This window comes from Scardinius erythrophthalmus, assembly GCF_964197995.2.
Source record: "Scardinius erythrophthalmus genome assembly, chromosome: 23".
NCBI lineage: Eukaryota > Metazoa > Chordata > Actinopteri > Cypriniformes > Leuciscidae > Scardinius > Scardinius erythrophthalmus.
This window is the reverse complement of record NC_138243.1, coordinates 14,138,906-14,160,132: the sequence shown is the minus strand read 5'-3', so window position 1 is coordinate 14,160,132 and position 21,227 is coordinate 14,138,906. Positions and strand designations below refer to the sequence as shown.

General features: G+C 39.8%; 2 protein-coding genes across 3 annotated transcripts; both read right to left on the bottom strand.

Moving 5' to 3' along the window:
• Nucleotides 1–771: 771 nt before the first annotated feature.
• On the bottom strand, nt 772–9,724 carry LOC308683554 (uncharacterized protein). Of its 2 annotated transcripts, XM_081354040.1 has the most exons (5): nt 9,314–9,724; nt 3,413–6,289; nt 3,056–3,130; nt 2,564–2,608; nt 772–1,721 (listed from the first exon to the last, which is right to left on the bottom strand). In XM_081354040.1, exons 2-5 carry the CDS (start codon nt 6,223–6,225, stop codon nt 1,229–1,231), a joined length of 3,426 nt encoding a protein of 1,141 aa, XP_081210166.1. In that variant the 5' UTR covers nt 6,226–6,289; nt 9,314–9,724; the 3' UTR covers nt 772–1,228. The 2 variants fall into 2 exon arrangements, with proteins under 2 accessions (XP_081210166.1, XP_081210167.1); XM_081354041.1 differs by lacking the exon at nt 2,564–2,608 and having other exon boundaries at nt 9,314–9,659.
• Nucleotides 9,725–18,847: 9,123 nt separating this feature from the next.
• cbln17 (cerebellin 17) lies at nt 18,848–20,934 on the bottom strand. The gene is made up of 5 exons (XM_081354020.1): nt 20,744–20,934; nt 20,590–20,631; nt 20,309–20,371; nt 20,057–20,185; nt 18,848–19,977 (listed from the first exon to the last, which is right to left on the bottom strand). The coding sequence occupies exons 1-5, from the start codon at nt 20,913–20,915 to the stop codon at nt 19,694–19,696; spliced, it is 690 nt and encodes a 229-aa protein (XP_081210146.1). The 5' UTR covers nt 20,916–20,934; the 3' UTR covers nt 18,848–19,693.
• Nucleotides 20,935–21,227: the final 293 nt, after the last annotated feature.

Genomic DNA, 21,227 nt, shown 5'->3' with positions numbered 1-21,227 from the left:
GTGTACGCTCAGAATATTAGAAGTTTAAACTGATATGGCTTTAAAATGCATACAAATAAAAAAAAACTTTCATGATAATGAAGAATTGCAAAGTCTGTACAGGCTCCGCCCTCTTCTGGAAAGCTCATTTGCATTTAAAGATACATGCACGAAAACAGCATGTTTTTCCTTCCACTCAAAAATGTTCATTTACAACATGGTATAATAAATTATTTGTGAGGTATTTTGAGCTAAAAAATTCACCAACTCATTCTCATTTAATTATATTACATCTTGTATAAAATGGCATACTAGGTCCCCGATATCTTTGTCAAAAGACAAACAAGAGCCACAAGTTATATATTTCTTCATATAGATGTGGATATAATAATTGTGAATAAAGTATATTATAATATTTAAATATTTCCAAAAACATTGAAATTGAAACTGTAACAATAATATTGCTTAATGCTGGTCACATAATTTCATGCAATGACAGTTTTTGCGATGTAAGATTGGAGCAATACAGTTATTTGACCGTGTAACATTTTAATTTCCACATAATTTTGTTAATAAACAACCTTAAAAGAAGTTTCTGGAAATTCAATTTAAGTTCACCTAATGCTCAAACATCTCGGAGGTGCAAAGAAATGACAAATTGGACAGATTGCCGCTGCAAACTCTTACTAAAACAAAAACAGTAAATTTACATGATTATGTATGTTTGGGCATAAATCTTCTTTCTAAATCTCGTTGATTTAGAAGAAAAGAGACAAAACACCCATCTTTGTTGCATAACCTTGAATCTGTGGTTTATTTAGCAATAATTCAGCCATTGAAGCTCCATATGTCAGTCCCATCACAATCATCTGGCTTTAACAGATGATAGCTGTCCATTTGGAAGATCAAAAAGGAAGTGATGTGTATCCTCATCATGTCATGTCCTAAAAAAGCATCGTAAGTGCAAAACCCTTCATGTTTAGTCAAGGCAAGCATATTGTTCATTGTCACTGTAGGGAACTTAGAATACATTTTTAAAGTAAATCTTGTGCAATAGCATTTGCCAAGGAAAACTAGTTTCATGGTTCAAAATCCTTGGTAGTTCACAGTCACAGAATGCCATGAAATATTGCTCCGTTCCATAAAATATGTCAGACTTCAGATTGCATTTCGACCAAAAGGAGTTGTGACTCCGCATACCAGAGGGTTGAGAGTCATGCATGAAAATCAGATTCTTGGCATGATGTAGTCATTTTGTTTGGACTTTGTGTGGCAGCCAGCCGAACAGCTTCCTGCATAATTTCTTCCTCTTGATTTTGGCCTTGAACAGGCACTGATTCTCTGGGTGAGCCTGAGACTGAATCTGAGGCATAATCTCAGTCTGAGATTGAATCTGAGATATAATCTGATTCTGAGAGTGAGGCTGAATCCGAGATATAACCTGTGGCTGAGCCTGAGGCCGAGACTGAATCTGCGACGGCGAATGAGTTTGAATTTGAGACTGAGCCTGGAGTTGGCACTGAATCTGAGAAATAATCTGAGGCTGACTTTGAGTTTGACTCTCAGATTGACTTTGGGTCATAATGTTGGCATTTAGCTGGTGTAATTTGTGATTGTGAATGAGTAAGGTGAGTAAAGAAAGAGATTCTTCATATCCTTCTCTCCTCTCTGGGGATGGTGGACACAGACTCTGGAAGAGCTCCTTGAATCTTCTCTCCTGTTTCCGGAAGTCATACTCCACACTATCCCAAAGAGTGAGTAAAAAAAGCAGGAGAGAGAGAAGAGAAAAGGTAGGGCGATATAGAAACGAGAACATTTCAAGTTACTTCTATTTCTCATAGTTTATGCTTCATAGTTATTTTTTCCCTTTGGAATTAGATACATTTACACTATTGGTCAAAAGTTTGGAGTCAGTGAGATTTTTTAAAATGTTTTTGAAATAAGTTTCTTTTGCTCACCAAGGATGCATTTATTTGATTAAAATACAGTAAAAACAGTAAAAACTGTGAATCATTATTACAATTTTAAATAACCGTTTTCTACTATAATATGTAATTTATTCATGTGATGACAAAGCTGCATTACCAGCATCATTACTCCTTTCCTCAATATCACACGATCTGTCAGAAATCATTCAAATATGCTAATTTGATGCTCAATAAACATTTATTATTATCGTCATTGTTGATAACACTTGTGCTGCTTCATAGTTTTTGAGGAAACTGTGACAAATTTTATATAATATTATATAAAATTTGTCACAGTTTCCTCAAAAATGAAGCAGCACAAGTAAAAAATAACACATAAAAAATAAAATAAATAGAATAACAAATTTTATTTTATTCTCTATACATTACATACTGTACAAATATATGTTTGTGTGTATGTAATTGCAAGTCAAATGTGTTTTTTTTGTGTGTCTATTTTGTCTGTTATTTTCTCCCAAATATTATTATTATTAATATATTATATTAATATTATATTAATCTAATTGTATCGAACTAGAAGACACACTAAGGTACAGAAGCTCATGCTTAAAGGGATAGTTCACCCAAAACTGAAAATTCTGTCATCATTTACTCACCCGTTTTCGTTCCAAGCCTTTATGTCATTCCTTCTTGTGACATTCCTTCACAAAAGAAAATAAGATAAGAACGTTGGGGTCCAACATTGGACCCCATTCACTTTTATAAAAAAAAAAAAAAAAAAAGAAAAAAACATTTGTCAAAATATCTTATTTTGTGCTTCACAGAAGAAAGAAGCCTTACAGGTTTGGAATGACATGAGGGTGAGTAAATTATGACAGGAATTTTGGGGGAACTATAGGTAATACGGTAATTACACACCATACCGTAATTACCGTAATTACAAGATTTTAACTTGTAAAAAGCATGTGACTGCTGCAGATTCATTTAGGCATTAAAAGTGTTGCCATAGAAATGCATAATTCCTAGTCCGACGACGTTGACCGCTCAGAGTAGAATGTGATGTCATCTTGAAATTACGGTAATTAAGACATGGTGTAAATGCAGCATATCTCTTTAAAATGGTTGGTAGTCCCACTGGGTGCTCTCACCTGTAGACAGCACATGCAGTCTTCTGACAGGTGGAACAGTCACTAAGGTCTTGGCCAGTCCGAAAACATCGCCGCCTACATAAATAGAAAACATGCAAGGAAAGGGATTTTAAACAGCATTGTTTTAGAATGCCTTTGGCCTTGCACTCACATCCATAAATTCATTTAGAGCTCATTTACAGACCTTATTGACCTACGCTTGGATATAAAAACCAAATGTACATCAAATTAAACCACGACTACCTTCTTTTCCTGCCGCTCCGCTCTGAGAATTTCTCACAATTACCTTTAACACATCCAGCACGCCAGTCACACTTGTCTATTATCTGCTAATTTTTGAATAACTCTGTCTCTCACCATTTGCTGAGTGCGTGGCTCATCTCCAGGTCCTGGATGCAGTTGAGAAGAGTTGTGACTCTTTCCTTGTTGGATTGCAGACTCTCCTCTACCATCTCTAGTCTACGCTTAGGGTCCCGACGACTGCCACAGTGAGGCGAAGCAGGCAGCAACCGGACCGCAGAAGCCGGATGGTCGTGCTCTAGGGAACAGTGTTCATTTGGGACAGACCCAATTGCTTCAGAATGAGATTCCATTTGTGTTTTGGAGTTCTGGAGATTCCCTCCATTCTGTGAGTGCTGCTTAGGCAAAGTGCCTGACGGTGTCAGAGGTGAGTTTTGGTTGGAGGCCACATTCAGGCCTCTGTTTTCACTGCCCCCCAATATGTATTTAAAAGTTGGCGCTTGCGGAGGTGCAGAAGAAGGTTTGGGAGGTCGACAAGCAGGAGTCACAGAAGGAGTTGGTTTGTTTGGAGGCTGAAGAAAGTGTTTTGAGCCATTTATCATTTGACTTTCTGGTTCTTCTGCCTTTATTTCAGTTTGTTTCTTTGACTCTGTGTCATTCCAAGACTTAAACTCATTCCCATTGAGTGTTTTAGCTTGAGGAAAAGCTCTAGCCGAAGCGATGGCTAGTAATGAGGACTCAAGAGTGTCATTATTAAGCTGATTCAGGACAGAGCGTCTGAGAACTGTAGGCTCTGTCTGTCTATGTGGCGTTTTTGAATGAACACACAAAGCGCGCGGGGCAGCTTTGACCCCCGGGCTAGTTTGAGAACATTCTTTGGTGTACGTTTGCACCTCCACCTCAGTCTGAGTGGTGGTAAATGCATTTGAGAGGTTCTGATGGTTGATTGTTTGCGTCGTAAGTGTTGCTTTGTGATGGGTTGACATATTTGGGGCATGTGAAAACAAGCGAGTGTCATTTTGGCTTTTTGACTCAAGATAAGGATGTGACAGTGCGTGTTTATGTGCGGATATACCCTGCAGTGATGTTCCATTGGTGTTTGTTCGTTGAGTGGATGTGTGGGAAGCTTGCTTGTGCGTGTCGGCGGGCGAAAGAGTGCCGGTGTGTATTGACGCGTGACGTGATTCACCGTGAGGCCCTGAGAGTTTATGTGTGTGTGTTACCAGCGCAAAATGCAAACGTGAATCCGAGGGTGAGGATTCTGACTCTGTGTCAGCACAGATTTGCGTCCTGCTTTGAGGTTTAATGCCGAAATTTGTGTGTGAGCACATTGATGGTTTAGTGTGCGTGTCAAACTTGGACTCTAATCCATTAGGGAATTGAACCTGTCTGTGAAGGTTTGAAGCAGTGGGGGATATGACACCTTCATTCACACAACTCTGCACTATAGTTTGGTGTTTAACATTTGAATGTAAATGAAAACAGGTAGGAGATTTAGAAAGTGTACTTGTCTGATTCAATCGTGAGCAATTGCCATTTTGAAGTTTGGAGTTCTGTGGTGTGCTAGTTTGGGGGAATATCTGTGGTTTCAAAGTAGTTTGCAAAGGTTTGATGTGTGTTTTATTTTGTGACTGGTTAGGCTCTGAGTGTGTGGGTGCAGCTTGGTTTTCTTGATTTGGACGTTTCTCATCAGGGTTTGGCAGGTGAGATGATCTTAAGTGGGTGTTCACATGTGGTATTCTGGTACTTGTCACCTGTGGGGCTGCTAGCTTCTCAGTTGGGCTGTTTTTGTGTGTTTTGGGAGGGTTAAGAGACACAGGTCTGCGGGGACAAGAGTTATGAGGTTTGTTAGCGTTCGAGAGTGTGTTTACGACCTTTGTCGGAGCTCCATCCTCTTTCACGGTAACAGTGAGCGTGTGTGTATTTAGAGCCGATGAACAACCGGTATGATTAATGTGTGTGTCAGCACTAGATTCCCTCTTGACTGTGTGATGATTAGTGAGGTTTGATGCCTCACTCTGCTGAGCAGGCAGCAGAGATAATGGCCATTCCTTGTTTATATTCATGTTGAGATAAGAATGAAGGTTAGGGCTCATGGGGTGCTGCTCTGACTGTGTAACACTGCGTTCGGTGTGCCTTTCTATCTGCGTGTATTTCTGCACGTCACTCCCAGGGTAAAAAGGGGATGAATGTCTCGACTGGAGTCCTAGAGAACCAGCAGAAGTTGGAGGCGTGATCGCCCTGGATTGGCTGTGGAGTCCAGGAGGTTCTGTATTCTGCCTGCCCCCACAAGTGCTGCAGAAGGTCAAGAGAGGTCTATTAGGAGGTGAATGCAGAGGTAAAGTTTTTTTCTGTCCAGTTGTAGACTCCTTCCCTTCACTGATGTCGCTGCTGATCCCGCCCATTACCTCAGAGTCAACCACACTCCCATTGGTGAAGTGACAATTCCGTCTCGGTTTTAGCCTGCTGTTAGCCACACCTCTTAACGGAGGACTGGTTCTGATTGGACGGTTATGGCACTGCACTTCTTCCCTGATGCTTTTACAAATATCCCTCTCCATCCCCTCAAAGGTCACACCCTTTTTTATTTTAGCCTCTAGACTTCTTCGTTTAATAATGATACTTCTTGTTTTTTCTTTCCCGCTATCTTCCTTTTTACCAGCCTCATTTAGGATGTTGCCATTAGGTGGCATGATCACTGTTTTTTCTGATTGATTTCTACCAGTGTCCCTATGTTTAATGCCCAGCTGCAGTTGGTTGTTTCTCATTGCAGGTGATGTCTGAACACCGACGTTACAGTGATGAGTCAGTGCGAGAGCCGCCATACTACTGGTCCCATTTGCCACGGTCCTCCAGACACGTGTCCCCACAATGGCGGGCGCTCCGAGAACTGGCACCGGAGTGGTGTGATCAGCTGCCCGTCTACCCATCTCAAGTATAACTGGTCCAGGCAGACTTGAGTAGAAATCAATGCATTTGACGACTATGGTGCACCTGAGGTAGAAGGAGAAAGAGAACTCTTTAAAATAAATAGACTGAAAAAGGCAGACAAAAGGTGAATAGTAATGAATGTTATTTGGACTGCAAAAAAAACTGATACATGAGTCATACTTAAAAAGACCTGTGCCATTCTTGCTCTAAAAAAATCTGAATTTATTTGTTTGTTTTCAGGTCTAACATTTTTTTTAATTCTCAGAAAATTCTATTAATTATAAGAATAATGACATTTTTCTTCTCTTTTGTGTCAACCCAGTTTAATTCAAAATGTTTTGGGGTTGTATGTGAAAAAATGGCAGTGATTAACTATATCAAATATTCTTGTGCTTTGTGCCAAGTATAATATTTATCTGTTAAAAATAAATGTTTTTTTTTTCCCATAACAGAGAAAGATTGAACTAGATGAGGCCAGTATAAGTATAAACATATAAAAACATAATAATAATAAAATAAGGACTTTAAGAGGAATGGCTCTCTGTTTGAGTTATGTGTTATGACGTCACTCTCTTAAATATGTCAGAAATGCATTAAGTATTTTAGGAAAAACAATCTATAGTGTAAGCAAGATTTCAATAAACTCAGGTTAGTCAAATATATATATACGTAAACATGTTTTATATAACCCATGTAAATGTAATGCGGATGAAAGGTGATGTGAATTGTTATATTCAGATAAAAAAAAAAAAACTTTTAAAGAAAATGAAAGTTATATTTGTTTGAAAATTTAATTTGCATTACAAACTTTTCAGAGTAGAATCCATCAGATAATGAGACTAAGTTCAGTATTCTGTAAATGATATCATTAGTGAGTCATGGGGACACACACTCATGTAGCACAAATGGCACTGTTTTCTGACAGTGACCCACATACAAAAACTGCAAACTATAAACCATCTGCTACCGCCTGCAGTTAGTTTTGAAATGAATACATTATATCAAGACATTAAATAAAAAATTAAAATTGGGGTGCAATCTATTATGAGGTGTATGATGCAAAAAAAAAAAAAAACCCTCATGCTTCATATAATAAAACTCAATGCTTCAATAACAACTGTGCTGATTTCAGAGCACAAGACCTCATAATAGAATGTACAAAAGACTTTCCTGCCTAAACCACATGAATCCAATTTGGAAAGAGTAAGCAAAAAGATGAGAGAGAACAGGGTGAAATCAAAAGAACAGAGTGATATCAAACAGAGAGAGAGAGAGAAAGAGAGTAAAAGTGTGCTCTAACACATTCAGATTCCATTATCTCTGATCTATCTATTCAGAAAACTAATACGTACAGTTTCCAGAAATATAGAGAAATATATAGAGAACTGTGGTCTGTTTGCTCTGAGTTAAACTGTGTCAACCTGAGTGCGTGCGTGCGTGTGTGTGTGTGTGTGTGTGTGTGTGTGTGTGTGTGTGTGTGTGTGAGACTAATTAAATATTTCACACACTGACACACGTTTTGTTCTGCTCTGACCTGACTCTCTCTCCTTTCCGCTGTCACACCTGGCCCCCCTCCAGCCAGGCTCGGCTGCCCTCTCTCTCATTCAACACACCTTGGGCACCTTGATAATTTGCCTGACAAAGAGGGTGTTAATCAGTGACTGACGGTAAATTTTCTAACGAACCACTCTAATAAGTGGCTGTTATAAAAAATGTGTGTGTGTGTGTGTGTCATTTTGCGTACATTTTAGGGACCAAATGTCCTCAAAAGGAAAGTGCGAACTCCACCTATGTGGAGACCAGCTCATGTGGAACGATGCTAAATACCATACTCAATCTAATGTATACTAGTGTAATATATACTAATATATTAATAGATATGTTTTCAAAAACAGAAAAAAAGTTACACTTTGTTGCACATGAATTGCTTCTTGTACTTGAAAAAATTTGACTGCACGCTTAATAAAGATACAGATTAAAAAGTCTAATAAAAATATTATATATATATATATACTGTATATATATATATATATATATGTTTATATGTTGTACGTTTATATCTAAAATATTTTTCTATTTAATTTATGAAATATATATATTTATTTGTTATGTTATGATGTTATTTTATATATATATATATACACAAATATATATATTTATATTATATATATATATATATATATAAATACATTTTTTATTATATATATATATATATATATATATATATATATATATATATATATATATATATATATATATATATATATTTTTTTTTTTTTTTTTTTTTTTACATTAGCAGTCACTCACTTTTTACTCCACTATCTTTATTCAGTGTGTGGAGAGTAGTTTAGAATGAATGCAAGTTTAAAAAATCTGAAGGTTTTGTTAAAGGTTGGATCATTACCTGCTCCATGCTACCTGCTCGGTTTTGCTCCATGATAGAAAAACAAACATGTCATGTACGTATGTATGAATGTATGTGTTTTTAAAATATATCACCATGACATGAATAAATGGAATCATGGGACTCTGAAGTGTCACGATAAACTATACTGTGACTGTGAGCCAAACCTCGTCACTTTCCGTCATCACTTACTGTTTCGCCATCACATTTCCAGCGAACACACACACACATTCCCTCAGCCCCCAGCCTTGAATGTGCAAACATTTCAGATCATCTTGCTGTTCATTCCCCCTAGCATCTCTCTTTCTTGATGTTCTGTTGTGGATGTCAAGCTGACCCCTCTGGGTGGCACCAGGCTGTGGCACCACACATGTCAACAGCCTGAAGTCAGTCTAGGAAAGATTGTAGTCTATGAAGCACAAGACTCACAGTCTTTCCTTCAGAAATCACAACAATCATGCAGCCTTTTATTGCAGTGAGAAAAAAAGGGAAATGGGATCAGTAAGTGTTGCGAGCAGGATTCAAACTGGTATCGCCACAGCTCATGCACTAACCGCTATGCCACGGCTCTGGCACAACAACTAACCGATTTTAATCAGTATCAATGTTACATCATGCAGAAATCCGATAAAGACCACAACACAAACAATAGACTTTTATTTTGTACATACACAAGCTCCTACCTTCAGTTACATCCCGAGACGCAAACCTCAGAGCTTCCTGGCATGTTGCAGGCATTTGTTTCTGTAGATTTCAGTATCCACGAGAGGTCTTGTTGTCCAGTAAGTGGGTGCAGTGAAGAGACACTAAGATGACTCAAATCCACACATACGCTTGTGTTGAAACAGCACCTGCCTTGACAGTCACTCCTCTAGCCCTCCGCAGACAGTGATCATCCTCCCTCAGAGGCTGTTTGCTTCTCTCCAGAGGCGTCTGCTTTTTATTTGTTTTGATTTGCTCTCACCTTCACTTGCTGAGGCAGCAAGCACAAAGATGCATTGATCTGTGTCCTCAGCCTTGCGCACTCTCTCTATTCCTCTGTCTCTCTCGCTTTCTCTCGCTCTCTCTCTCTCTCACACACACACATTCACTCTGAGTCACTCTTCCTGTCTGTCCCTGACCCTCTCTCGTTGTCTCACCCTCTTTCACATATGCATATCCAGTGCTGGGTCAAAGGCATCCTAAATTCAGCTGAAATTAGGCAGGGTAGAGAGAGAGAGAGAGAGAGAGAGAGAGAGAGAGAGAGAGAGAGAGAGAGAGAGAGAGATGTTCTGCATGCCAAGGGGCCGTTTGAAAATTACCAACATAATAGAAAAGCAGATTGATGGATGTAGTTAAGGGATGTTTGAATTTTTACATGAAATAAAATTTCCACTATAAAATAAAATGTAATTTGTTATATAATATATGTGATGCATGTTAATATTAAAACTGTTGTAGGTAGGGAAATGCAAATAAAATAGTAAAAATACAATGAGTAAAAATACAATGACGTTCGCATTTAAAGCGTCTCTTCGTTGTAATACAATGTGATTTCTATTATTTTTAAAACTGTAGGAAAGGAAATACATAAATAACTTTTAAAAGTTCATATTATTGTGAGCATGGTCAGATTTCTACAGATAATATAGGCTACAAGAGTTTAGACCAGTTTAAGCTAGTCCCAGAATCAAACAATTCCCACTTGACTGTCTCAAACATTTGTTTAAAGTTCTCAAAGTAAATGTTTTTTAATTTACTTTGTATTGTTACTTATTATAAATAGCCAAAATAGCTTATTTAGCAATATTTTTTTCACTACATGTTCAGAGTTTAAAAGCTTAACACTAGATGTCACCATTTAACAACAATATGACCAGAGTTTGCAGACAAATGCAATTCACTAAAACCACTGGGATATCCCTATTCAGTCTTTTTCAATGATTGTTATGTTGCATAATACTAAAATATTATTATCACATACCTTACAACAGTAAACAATGCAGATTTTTTTACTCTTCTTTTAATCTATCTAACACTAAGAGGGAGTGATTGCTTTTGAAAGTCACTTGCGACATTTATAATTTTCTGATAACTATTTTTTTCAAACTCATCCTAGGCCGTTTGTCCGAGTCTCATTCATTTTATTTATAGTATTTATTGTAATATTGAGGTGTTTTATGGTAATTGGTCATTTCGATTTTAGAAAATTCATCTTGTGATCGCTCTCCTCACAAATCAACTGGTTCTTATTTTTGACATGTAGGCATAAAGGACTAGTGCATCTTTGAACCTACATTCAGCATGAGTAAAATATTTAAATACTGTTCAAATCTGATAGACCTACTCTTTACTCAAGTGCTATTGGAATTGATAACTTGTAACTAGTAATGGAGTCATTTTCACTAGTAAGGTATCTCTACTTTAAGTAAAAAGTATGGTGTATACTTTCTACACCTCTGCAAAATTGGGTTTGCAAAAGTTTAGAATTTAATTTGTATTAATTTTTGATTCGTTTAATCGTTGTGGGCTGATATATATTTTTGATATATTTACTAATATGTTTTGTGAATGCAATGTCCAAACTTGGTAGTTGTTACACATGAACAACAGGACAGTCTGTGAAAACATGCCAAATTTCGGGTCATTGATCTCAAGGTGAACACATTAACAGTGTCTGATTTATAGTTTTTAAATATCTTGGATCTGTTCATTAATTGTATTCATTTTGAAGTGTGAGAGACAACAGATGACAGTTGTTGGCCCAAGTTCATGACAAAGGGCTCTGGGGCCATAGTGGATCAAAAGAAAGCTCAAACAGCTCAAAAAAGATAGTACTCAAATCTAATAGCCTATCATTTGAAATTATATAATTTGCTGTGTCGTGTATATCGAGGTCTGACTCTGTATATATAGCCGTGCAATATGGAGGACCAACCCTGCAGAAATTAAAAATGAACAAATGAATAAATAAATGAATAAATATGCAAAGAAATGTAAAAACAAAATGACTATTTATACTTTTATTTCCTTATTTATGTATAATTATATTTTTTTCCACATTTATTTATTTATTCATTTATTTATTTATGCATTTATTTATTTCCACTTTTATGTATTTTCACATTTATGCATTTATGTATTTATTTCTACATTAATTTAATTTCACATTTATTTATTTATACATTTATTACTCTGTATGCTAATGGGGGGGGGAGGGGGGGTTACCTTAGACATAGCAATCGAGCTCAGAGTGGCAGTGCTGAAGCTTTGAGGCCACAGGGACACCTTGTGGTGTGACAAAACAATACACAAAAGGTTTGTGGACTGACTTTACAGGTCACGCAGGGAATAAATGACTTAGATATGGGCAGTACTGCCAACATCTTATATCATGGTTTATGTCCTTTAATATCACCCTAACTGTATGTAGCTATATAGGTTTACCATACATAGGCCTACTCTTTATTCCGGACATGGCCGTAAAACATCAGCAGGTCGGGATTTCTAAAATGTCTGGGCACACATGAATCCGCTGATAACAGACACTTTGACACGGAAGCGCCTCAAATTATCCACTATTAACCACATTTTATGCCATGCATTGTAGATCCGTACACAGAAGCTATAAATGCATTTTTAATGTAGGCTATCTTCTAAAAACAATGTTGACAACAACAGAAACAAACTTTTCAATAAAGAGGTGATATTTCCGATATAAATTGATTTCCTGTGGTATTTTTAAAAACCTTATTAAAAAGTAGGCTGCATCATCATGTAGCCTATGGGCCCTATCTTGCACCCAGCGCAATTGACTTTGTACACCGACGCATGTATCATTCCTATTTTGCACTTGCGCAAAGCGGACTTTTCCCTCCACAGACGCACGTCGGTTAACTAAGAAATACACTTGCGCTCCTGAGGGCGGTTCAGCGCAAAGAGGAGGTATGTTCCGGCGCAAACGTTCCCTCATGCTATTTTGCAGGTTTAGAAAACAATTGCGCCACTAACCAGGAAAAAATTTTTTAAAGTCAGTGGCGCATTGCGCATGTTATTCATTATGCTATTTTAAGGGCGCATGCTTGGCCATAATCAATGTAGCGTGTGCACAACGCGCATACACTTTGATTCTCTCATCTACACAGAAGCAGCCGTTTTAATTTTTGCAAATCATACATTATTACAATAGATAGATAGATAGATAGATAGATAGACAGACAATTTATTATAAAAGCATACATAGCTTACACATTTACCCAAATTATCATACGCCTGTTTAACCGAAGTTAATTTGGGTGTGTTTCTCCATTTCAATGTAACTTCTCTCTCTTTTACGGCCGTGACAAGAGCGTTGCTCTCCTCGGCTGTGAACCGCTCCTGGCGCGCGCCTGGCAAGTCCGCCGTTACAATAGCAATCCGCTATGGAAAAAGCGCGTCTACTCTTAAAGGGAATGCGAGATGACTCTCTGATTGGTTTATTTCACGTTAGTAACTTTGTGGGCGGGTCTTGTGCGCTGTTGCTATTATACCAGCGGGATAAATGACTCTTGTGCCCGACGCAAATCTAAAATGGGTTGGTCTGAAGTAGCTTCATTATTCATAGGTGTGGTTTGGGCGTAACGTGAAATAAACCAATCAGAGCGTCATCTCACATTCCCTTTAAGAGCAGACGCGCTTTTTCCATGGCGGATTGCTATGATAACGGCGGATTTGCCAGGGGCGCGCCAGGAGCTGTTCACAGCCGAGAAGACCGACGTTCTCGTCAGGGCCGTAAAAGAGAGAGAAGTTACATTGGGGATGGAGAAACCCACCCAAATTAACTTTGGTTAAACAGGCGTATGATAATTTGGGTAAATGTATAAGCTAGATGTATGCTTTTATAATAAATTGTCTGTCTATCTATCTATCTATCTATTGTAATAATGTATGATTTGCAAAAATGAAAACGGCTGCTTCTGTGTAGATGAGAGAATCAAAGTGCATGCGTTGTTTGCACACGCTACATTGATTATGGCCAAGCATGCGCCCTTAAAATAGCATATGAATAACATGCGCAATGCGCCACTGACTTTAAACTAGTTTTCTCCCGGTCAGTGGCGGAATTGTTTTCTAAACCTGCAAAATAGCACCAGGGAACGTTTGCGCCGGAACACGCCTCCTCTTTGCGCTGAACCGCCCGGTGAGCAAGTGTATTTCCTAGTTTACCGACGTGCGTCTGTGGAGGGAAAAGTCCGATGTGCGCGAGTGCAAAATAGGAATGATACATGCGTCGGTGTACAAAGTCAATTGCGCTGGGTGCAAGATAGGGCCCTTTAAGTTTAACTGATCAATTCAGTTAATAAGGCACTACTATAGGGCTGTTACCAGTAAAATAAAATCAGTTTCAACAAAATCCATTAATGGCATTAGATATTATTTACACAGACTGTTAAAGAGCCATGGATGCATCTACAGTGCAATTACAATTGCATAAATAATGTTATGAGATTATTTTTTTAATATAACATTTTGAATATTGAAATATGAAATGATAGAATCGATGAAATTATACGTTTAAATATTAAACTAAAACAGCCAGTAGGTGGTGCCAAGCCACCGTCTTAACAAGTGAGTTAAAGCAGCACTGCCACTCTGAGCGCTTTGTCTGAGGTAAAACACGCCCCCCTCAATAGCATACAGAGCAATAAATGTATAAATAAATGTATGTATAAATAAATAAATGTGGAAATAAATAAATGTAGAAATAAATATATATATACAGTACAGGCCAAAAGTTTGGACACATTACTATTTTTAATGTTTTTGAAAGAAGTTTCTTCTGCTCATCAAGCCTGCATTTATTTATTATATATTTATTACAATTTAAAATAATTGGTTTTCTATTTATTATACTTTAAATTATCATTTATTTCGGTGATGCAAAGCTGAATTTTCAGGATCATTACTCCAGTCCTCAGTGTCACATGTGACATCCAGTCTATCACATGATCCTTTAGAAATCATTCTAATGTTCTGATTTATTATGAGTGTTGGAAACAGTTCTGCTGCCTCATATATTTGATGAATAAAAGGTTAAAAAGAACTGCATTTATTCAAAATAATTTTTTTTTTATATATAAATCTTCTTTATTATCACTTTTTATCAATTTAACACATCCTTGCTGAATAAAATTATTGATTTATTTTAAAAAAAAAATAAAGAAAAAAATGACTGACCCCAAATTACTGACCAGTAGTGTATATTGTTGTTATAAAAGATTTCTATCTTGAAAACATTTGCTTCTTTTTTTTTCTTTTCTTTTTTCTTTTTCTTTTTTTTATTCATCAAAGTATCCTAAAAAAGTATCACAGGTTATGAAAAAATATTAAGCAGCAGACCTGTTTCCAACTTTGATAATAAATCATGATATTATAATGATTTCTAAAGGATCATTTGATAGTGTAACGATCACCAGCTGGAGCTGCCCTTGTGAGCCACCAGAGGGCAGTCCACATCAGACTATCATATTCACTCACTAACTACATTTCCCATAACTCACTGCCCGGACTCATCATCACTTATCACTGATCACATTCACCTGTACCTCATTCACTGATTGCATTCACCTGTCTCATCCTGTTAGTCTGTCTATATATACCTTGTTCATTCATTCACTCACCGCGAAGTCTTGTTAAGTGTTACACTGCTATTCTGAGCGTTTCCCTAGTTGTCTTGTTTCTTGTTTTTGGATATCTTGCCCTGTTTCCTGGATTACTCTCTTGCCTCTGGTCCCTGGATTACTCTCTTGCCTCTGGTCCCTGCCTGTTTTGTTTGTTTGTTTGTTTCTTTGTTTTGGACTGCTTTCCTGTGTATGACCCTAGATTGTATGTTGGATTACGCCTCTGGATTGCCCCACAAAATAAAGCTGCATTTGGATCTCCTACTTCGTGTCTCTGAGCAGTACGTGACAGAAGACTTTGCCGCACTTCAGATCCAGCAGCTATGACCTCCTGTAATACAGCAGTACGGATCTCACCTGATCTTCCCAGTATGAGCCGGGAGTTCGCTGGACAGATCGCGGCCTTAGCCCTGGATAGCCTCGATCTGTTCCAGTACACCTGGGAGTTTTTTCCTCTCGCTGCCTCTTGCTCTCTGGGTGACGAGGCTATTAAGTTATGTTACCGGCTGGGGGCTAAGGAGGTCGACCCGAGGGAGCTCCCCGATCTCTCTGGTCTGGATTGGAGAGAGGCACTCTCCAGATGTCTGGAGAGCTTCCTTCCGTGGCACCCCAGTCCAGCCGAGCCCGCACTTCACGCCAGTCCAGCTAAGCCTGCACTTCAGGCCAGCCCAGAGCCCTCTTCACTGCTGGTCCCGTTCAGCACAGAGCCCTCTTCACCGCTGGTCCCGTCCAGCACAGAGCCCTCTTCACCGCTGGTCCCGTCCAGCACAGAGCCCTCTTCACCGCTGGTCCCGTCCAGCACAGAGCCCTCTTCACCGCTGGTCCCGTCCAGCACAGAGCCCTCTTCACCGCTGGTCCCGTCCAGCACAGAGCCCTCTTCACCGCTGCTTCCGTCCAGCACAGAGCCTTCACTGCTGGTCCCGTCCAGCACAGAGCCCTCTTCACTGCTGGTCCCGTCCAGCACAGAGCCCTCTTCACCGCTGGTCCCGTCCAGCACAGAGCCCTCTTCACTGCTGGTTCCGTCCAGCACAGAGCCTTCACTGCTGGTCCCGTCCAGCACAAAGCCTTCACTGCTGGTCCCGCCCAGCTCAGAGCCCTCTTCGCCGCTGGTCCCGCCCAGCTCAGAGCCCTCTTCATCGCTGGTCCTAACCAGCTCAGAGTCCTCTTCGCCGCTGATCCTACCCAGCTCAAAGCCCTCGCCGCCGCTGGTCCCGTCAAGCTCAGAGTGCGCTTCTGCTGATCCAGAGACTGTTCACGTCGCTTCTGCTGATCCAGAGACTGTTCACGTCACTTCAGCTGATCCAGAGACTGTTCACGTCGCTTCAGCTGATCCAGAGACTGTTCACGTCGCTTCTGCCGATCCAGAGAGTGAGCTTCACGTCACTTCTGCCGATCCAGAGAGTGAGCTTCACGTCACTTCTGCTGATCCAGAGACTGTTCACGTCACTTCTGCCGATCCAGAGACTGAGCTTCACGTCACTTCTGCCGATCCAGAGACTGAGCTTCACGTCACTTCTGCCGATCCAGAGACTGAGCTTCACGTCACTTCTGCCGATCCAGAGACTGAGCTTCACGTCACGTCCGCCCGTCAAGTGTCTCGTCCCGCCGAGACTGAATCTCTTCCTGAGCCTGAAACTGATCTGGATACTGAGCTTGAATCTGTTCCTCTTCCTCTTTCTGCGCCTGTGTCTTCGGACAAGATGGCCGACTCCACGCCTGTGTCTTCGGACAAGATGGCCGACTCCACGCCTGTGTCTTCGGAAAAGATGGCCGACTCCACGCCTGTGTCTTCGGACAAGATGGCAGACTCCACGCCTGTGTCTTCGGACAAGATGGCCGACTCCACGCCTGTGTCCTCGGACAAGATGGCCGACTCCACGCCTGTGTCTTCGGACAAGATGGCCGACTCCACGCCTGTGTCTTCGGACAAGATGGCCGACTCCACGCCTGTGTCTTCGGACAAGATGGCCGACTCCACGCCTGTGTCTTCGGACAAGATGGCCGACTCCACGCCTGTGTCTTCGGACAAGATGGCCGACTCCACGCCTGTGTCTTCGGACAAGATGGCCGACTCCACGCCTGTGTCTTCGGACAAGATGGCCACCGCCGAGCCAGTGTTTCAGGACAAGATGGTCTCCGCTGAGCCGGTGTCTGTTCCTGAGCCGGTGTCTGTTCCTGTACCTGAGCCGGTGTCTGTTCCTGTCCCTGTGTCTGTTCCTGTTCCTGAGCCGGTGTCTGTTCCTGTGCCCTGGCCGCCTGAAGGGTCTTCTCCTCCCTGGCCGCCTGAAGGGTCGTCTCCTCCCTGGCCGCCTGAAGGGTCGTCTCCTCCCTGGCCGCCTGAAGGGTCGTCTCCTCCCTGGCCGCCTGAAGGGTCGTCTCCTCCCTGGCCGCCTGAAGGGTCGTCTCCTCCCTGGTCGCCTGAAGGGTCGTCTCCTCCCTGGTCGCCTGAAGGGTCGTCTCCTCCCTGGTCGCCTACACAGCCTGCTCCGCCTGCACAGCCTGCTCCGCCCTGGCCGCCTGCACAGCCTGCTCCGCCCTGGCCGCCTGCACAGCCTGCTCCGCCCTGGCCGCCTGCACAGCCTGCTCCGCCCTGGCCTTCCGCCCTGCCGGAGTCTTCAGGTCCCCTTCCGCTGCACGGGCCTGGCCCTCCGTCCCGCCCCCGGGTCCGCCTCCGCTCCACCTCCCTCCTGGACACTTTTAGGAGCGTCTGGAATCCGCTCCTTAAAGGGGGGGCTATGTAACGATCACCAGCTGGAGCTGCCCTTGTGAGCCACCAGAGGGCAGTCCACATCAGACTATCATATTCACTCACTAACTACATTTCCCATAACTCACTGCCCGGACTCATCATCACTTATCACTGATCACATTCACCTGTACCTCATTCACTGATTGCATTCACCTGTCTCATCCTGTTAGTCTGTCTATATATACCTTGTTCATTCATTCACTCACCGCGAAGTCTTGTTAAGTGTTACACTGCTATTCTGAGCGTTTCCCTAGTTGTCTTGTTTCTTGTTTTTGGATATCTTGCCCTGTTTCCTGGATTACTCTCTTGCCTCTGGTCCCTGGATTACTCTCTTGCCTCTGGTCCCTGCCTGTTTTGTTTGTTTGTTTGTTTCTTTGTTTTGGACTGCTTTCCTGTGTATGACCCTAGATTGTATGTTGGATTACGCCTCTGGATTGCCCCACAAAATAAAGCTGCATTTGGATCTCCTACTTCGTGTCTCTGAGCAGTACGTGACAGATAGACTGGAGTAATGATCCTGAAAATTCAGCTTTGCATCACCGAAATAAATGATAATTTAAAGTATAATAAATTGAAAACCAATTATTTTAAATTGTAATAATATATCACAATATTACATTTTTTTCTGTATTTTTGATCAAATAAATGCAGGCTTGATGAGCAGAAGAAACTTCTTTCAAAAACATTAAAAATAGTAATGTGTCCAAACTTTTGGCCTGTACTGTACATAAATAAATGTGAAAATAAATAAATGAAAAAATAAATAAATGTGGAAAAAATATATAATTATACATAAATAAGGAAATAAAAGTATGAATAGTCTTTTTTTTAAACATTTCTTCGCATATTTATTCATTTATTTATTCATTTATTCATTTTTAATTTCTGCAGGTTTTGTCCTCCATAGCGCAACACAGTGTTTGACACTTTAATGTGAATGAGAAACAGGAACTGATGGAATTTTACAGTTACAGGTTACAGATATTACAGTTTTTTTTAAAAAAAACTGCTTACACACAGAATCTTTACATCTCACACAATTTCTGAAACCTGACGCTCAAACACCAGAACTACACACCAAATCTGCAAAACCATACACTAGTCCTCGGCCTTCGACTCAGTTTTCGATTTCATAAAACACTTTTTCCAAACCACAACACACAATTCTCTATGTAGCATACAAACATCTAACAGGAAGTTATTTTCCTTTTTTCAAACACAACCTATCAAATTGCCACAATAATTCATCAGTGCCTCACACTAACTCATCACATGTGCAACCACTCATTGCTTTACTTACTGTAACACCAACCAATCATGGCTTTAGTTAGGCCAAAGGTCAAGTTATAGGTTTTTCCAACTGTGTAATACTGTATTCACAACCACAAATGCTTAAAGTAAAAAAAAAGAAAAGAAAAAAAATACTGTTATTTAATAATACAAATCATATTGATATTGTTACTGACTTTTCCATGGTATAGTATCAGATTAATACAGCATGAGTGTAATTGTGAATTTTCTGAGAGCAATCATTTATGAAGATTGTAGTTATATAATTGAAAATTTAAAACGAATGTAGAAAGAGCACAGATAAATGAATTGTCTTTTGTTAGAGAATGAACATCCAGAAAATCAATAGAAGCATTCATGTTTTGTCAGTGTTCAGTGGTCAATCACTATATTGGGTAAATGAGGAATCCACTGAAAGTGCTGAGGTTATCTCGACTGTCATAGATAGTGTAACCTGGGAGGAGCTTCATGCAAACTACATCACCCACTTCCAGCTGCAGGACAGCTCCATTTGATGCATATCGGTGCTGATCGTGATGAAGCCATTGACCCACTGACACAATATTCTTCCCATTTTTATATAAATTTGCACCCGTTGACTTGTTGATTTGAATACCACATATAGTGAATCTGAAGTAGTAGACTCCTTTAACTGGTGCCGTGAAGAGACCTGCCATTGACAAAACCGTCAGATCAAATGTAAAATGCGTCTGATGAAAAGGAAAGACATTGGCTATAGCTTAAAGTACCTGTTTCTGGGTTGTAGTTGTTACCAATATTTGTTAAGACGTTGTTGAATGCCAATGTGATCTCATTAGTCTGGGGACCTAAATGGCCACGGATCCCCAAGTCAGCTGAAAATGCCACTTTAGTTTGTTCTGTGAACAGAAAATTATTTCAAACCCAAATTAAAAACACATGTTCAGAGTTATATTTACTATACATTAAATGCTGACTGTAAATACCTTAACTGTTTAAATAAAAAAGGAACATTTTATTACCTGCATTTTCTCTCTTTAATTCTTCCAGCTGGGTTTCACTGACCTTCATGCGCTCATTCAGCCCTAAAATGATTCAAATCATTAATTCTAGCTGAAAATAATATTATTTAAAGGAGCATTGGATGCATTTCCTTCGTGAAATAAAGCTCTGCATTATTTTTTCCTCCCACATCGGAACATATCAAGCTTCTTAATAAGGAATTTTAATTGTAATTTTCACAGATTTTGTTAAATTATTCCATTCTGAAAACTGGGCGGCATCTAAATACACTTTTGAGTACCTGCATTCTCTTTCTTCAGCTCCAGTATTTGTTCTGCCATTTCTATAAAACAGTATGAGTCTATTTATTTAAATGACTTATTTAATGTTGCTTTGAATCCGTTATTTTAAAGATAAGTATTTAAAGGGTGACAGAAAAAGCAACCACTACTAACTTGAATTGTCGTTCATCACCATATCCAACTTGACTCTGAGCTCCACCACCATGTCTCTTACATCGCTCACCTCATTCCAGATGTTTGGCTTACAGTTTTCTTCTTGCACCTTAGTTTGTCCATCAGTGAGTGACAGACAGCACAGCATCAGCAGAGCAATACTCACCTTCATCCTGGAAGTCAGAGACAGAAACTCTTGGGTTTATGAAAATAACACATATAGCTTTTGGACTTTGAGGTAGTTACTCATTACAGTTTATTATTGACGCAGATATTTCACAATCCAATTAAATTGCAGAAAGTAACAGGAAGGGTAAAGTTCTGTTTCTGTTTCTCAAAAGGGCTTTTGAGTTTGTAACTGCACGGCTAAAAAGCATATAGAATAATTTCTCCAAATCAACAAAAAGAAAAATCTAAATAATATTTATCTTTTCCTTTTTGTTTCCTTCCTATTTAAATTTCATTAAAAAAGTCAAAATTGAAA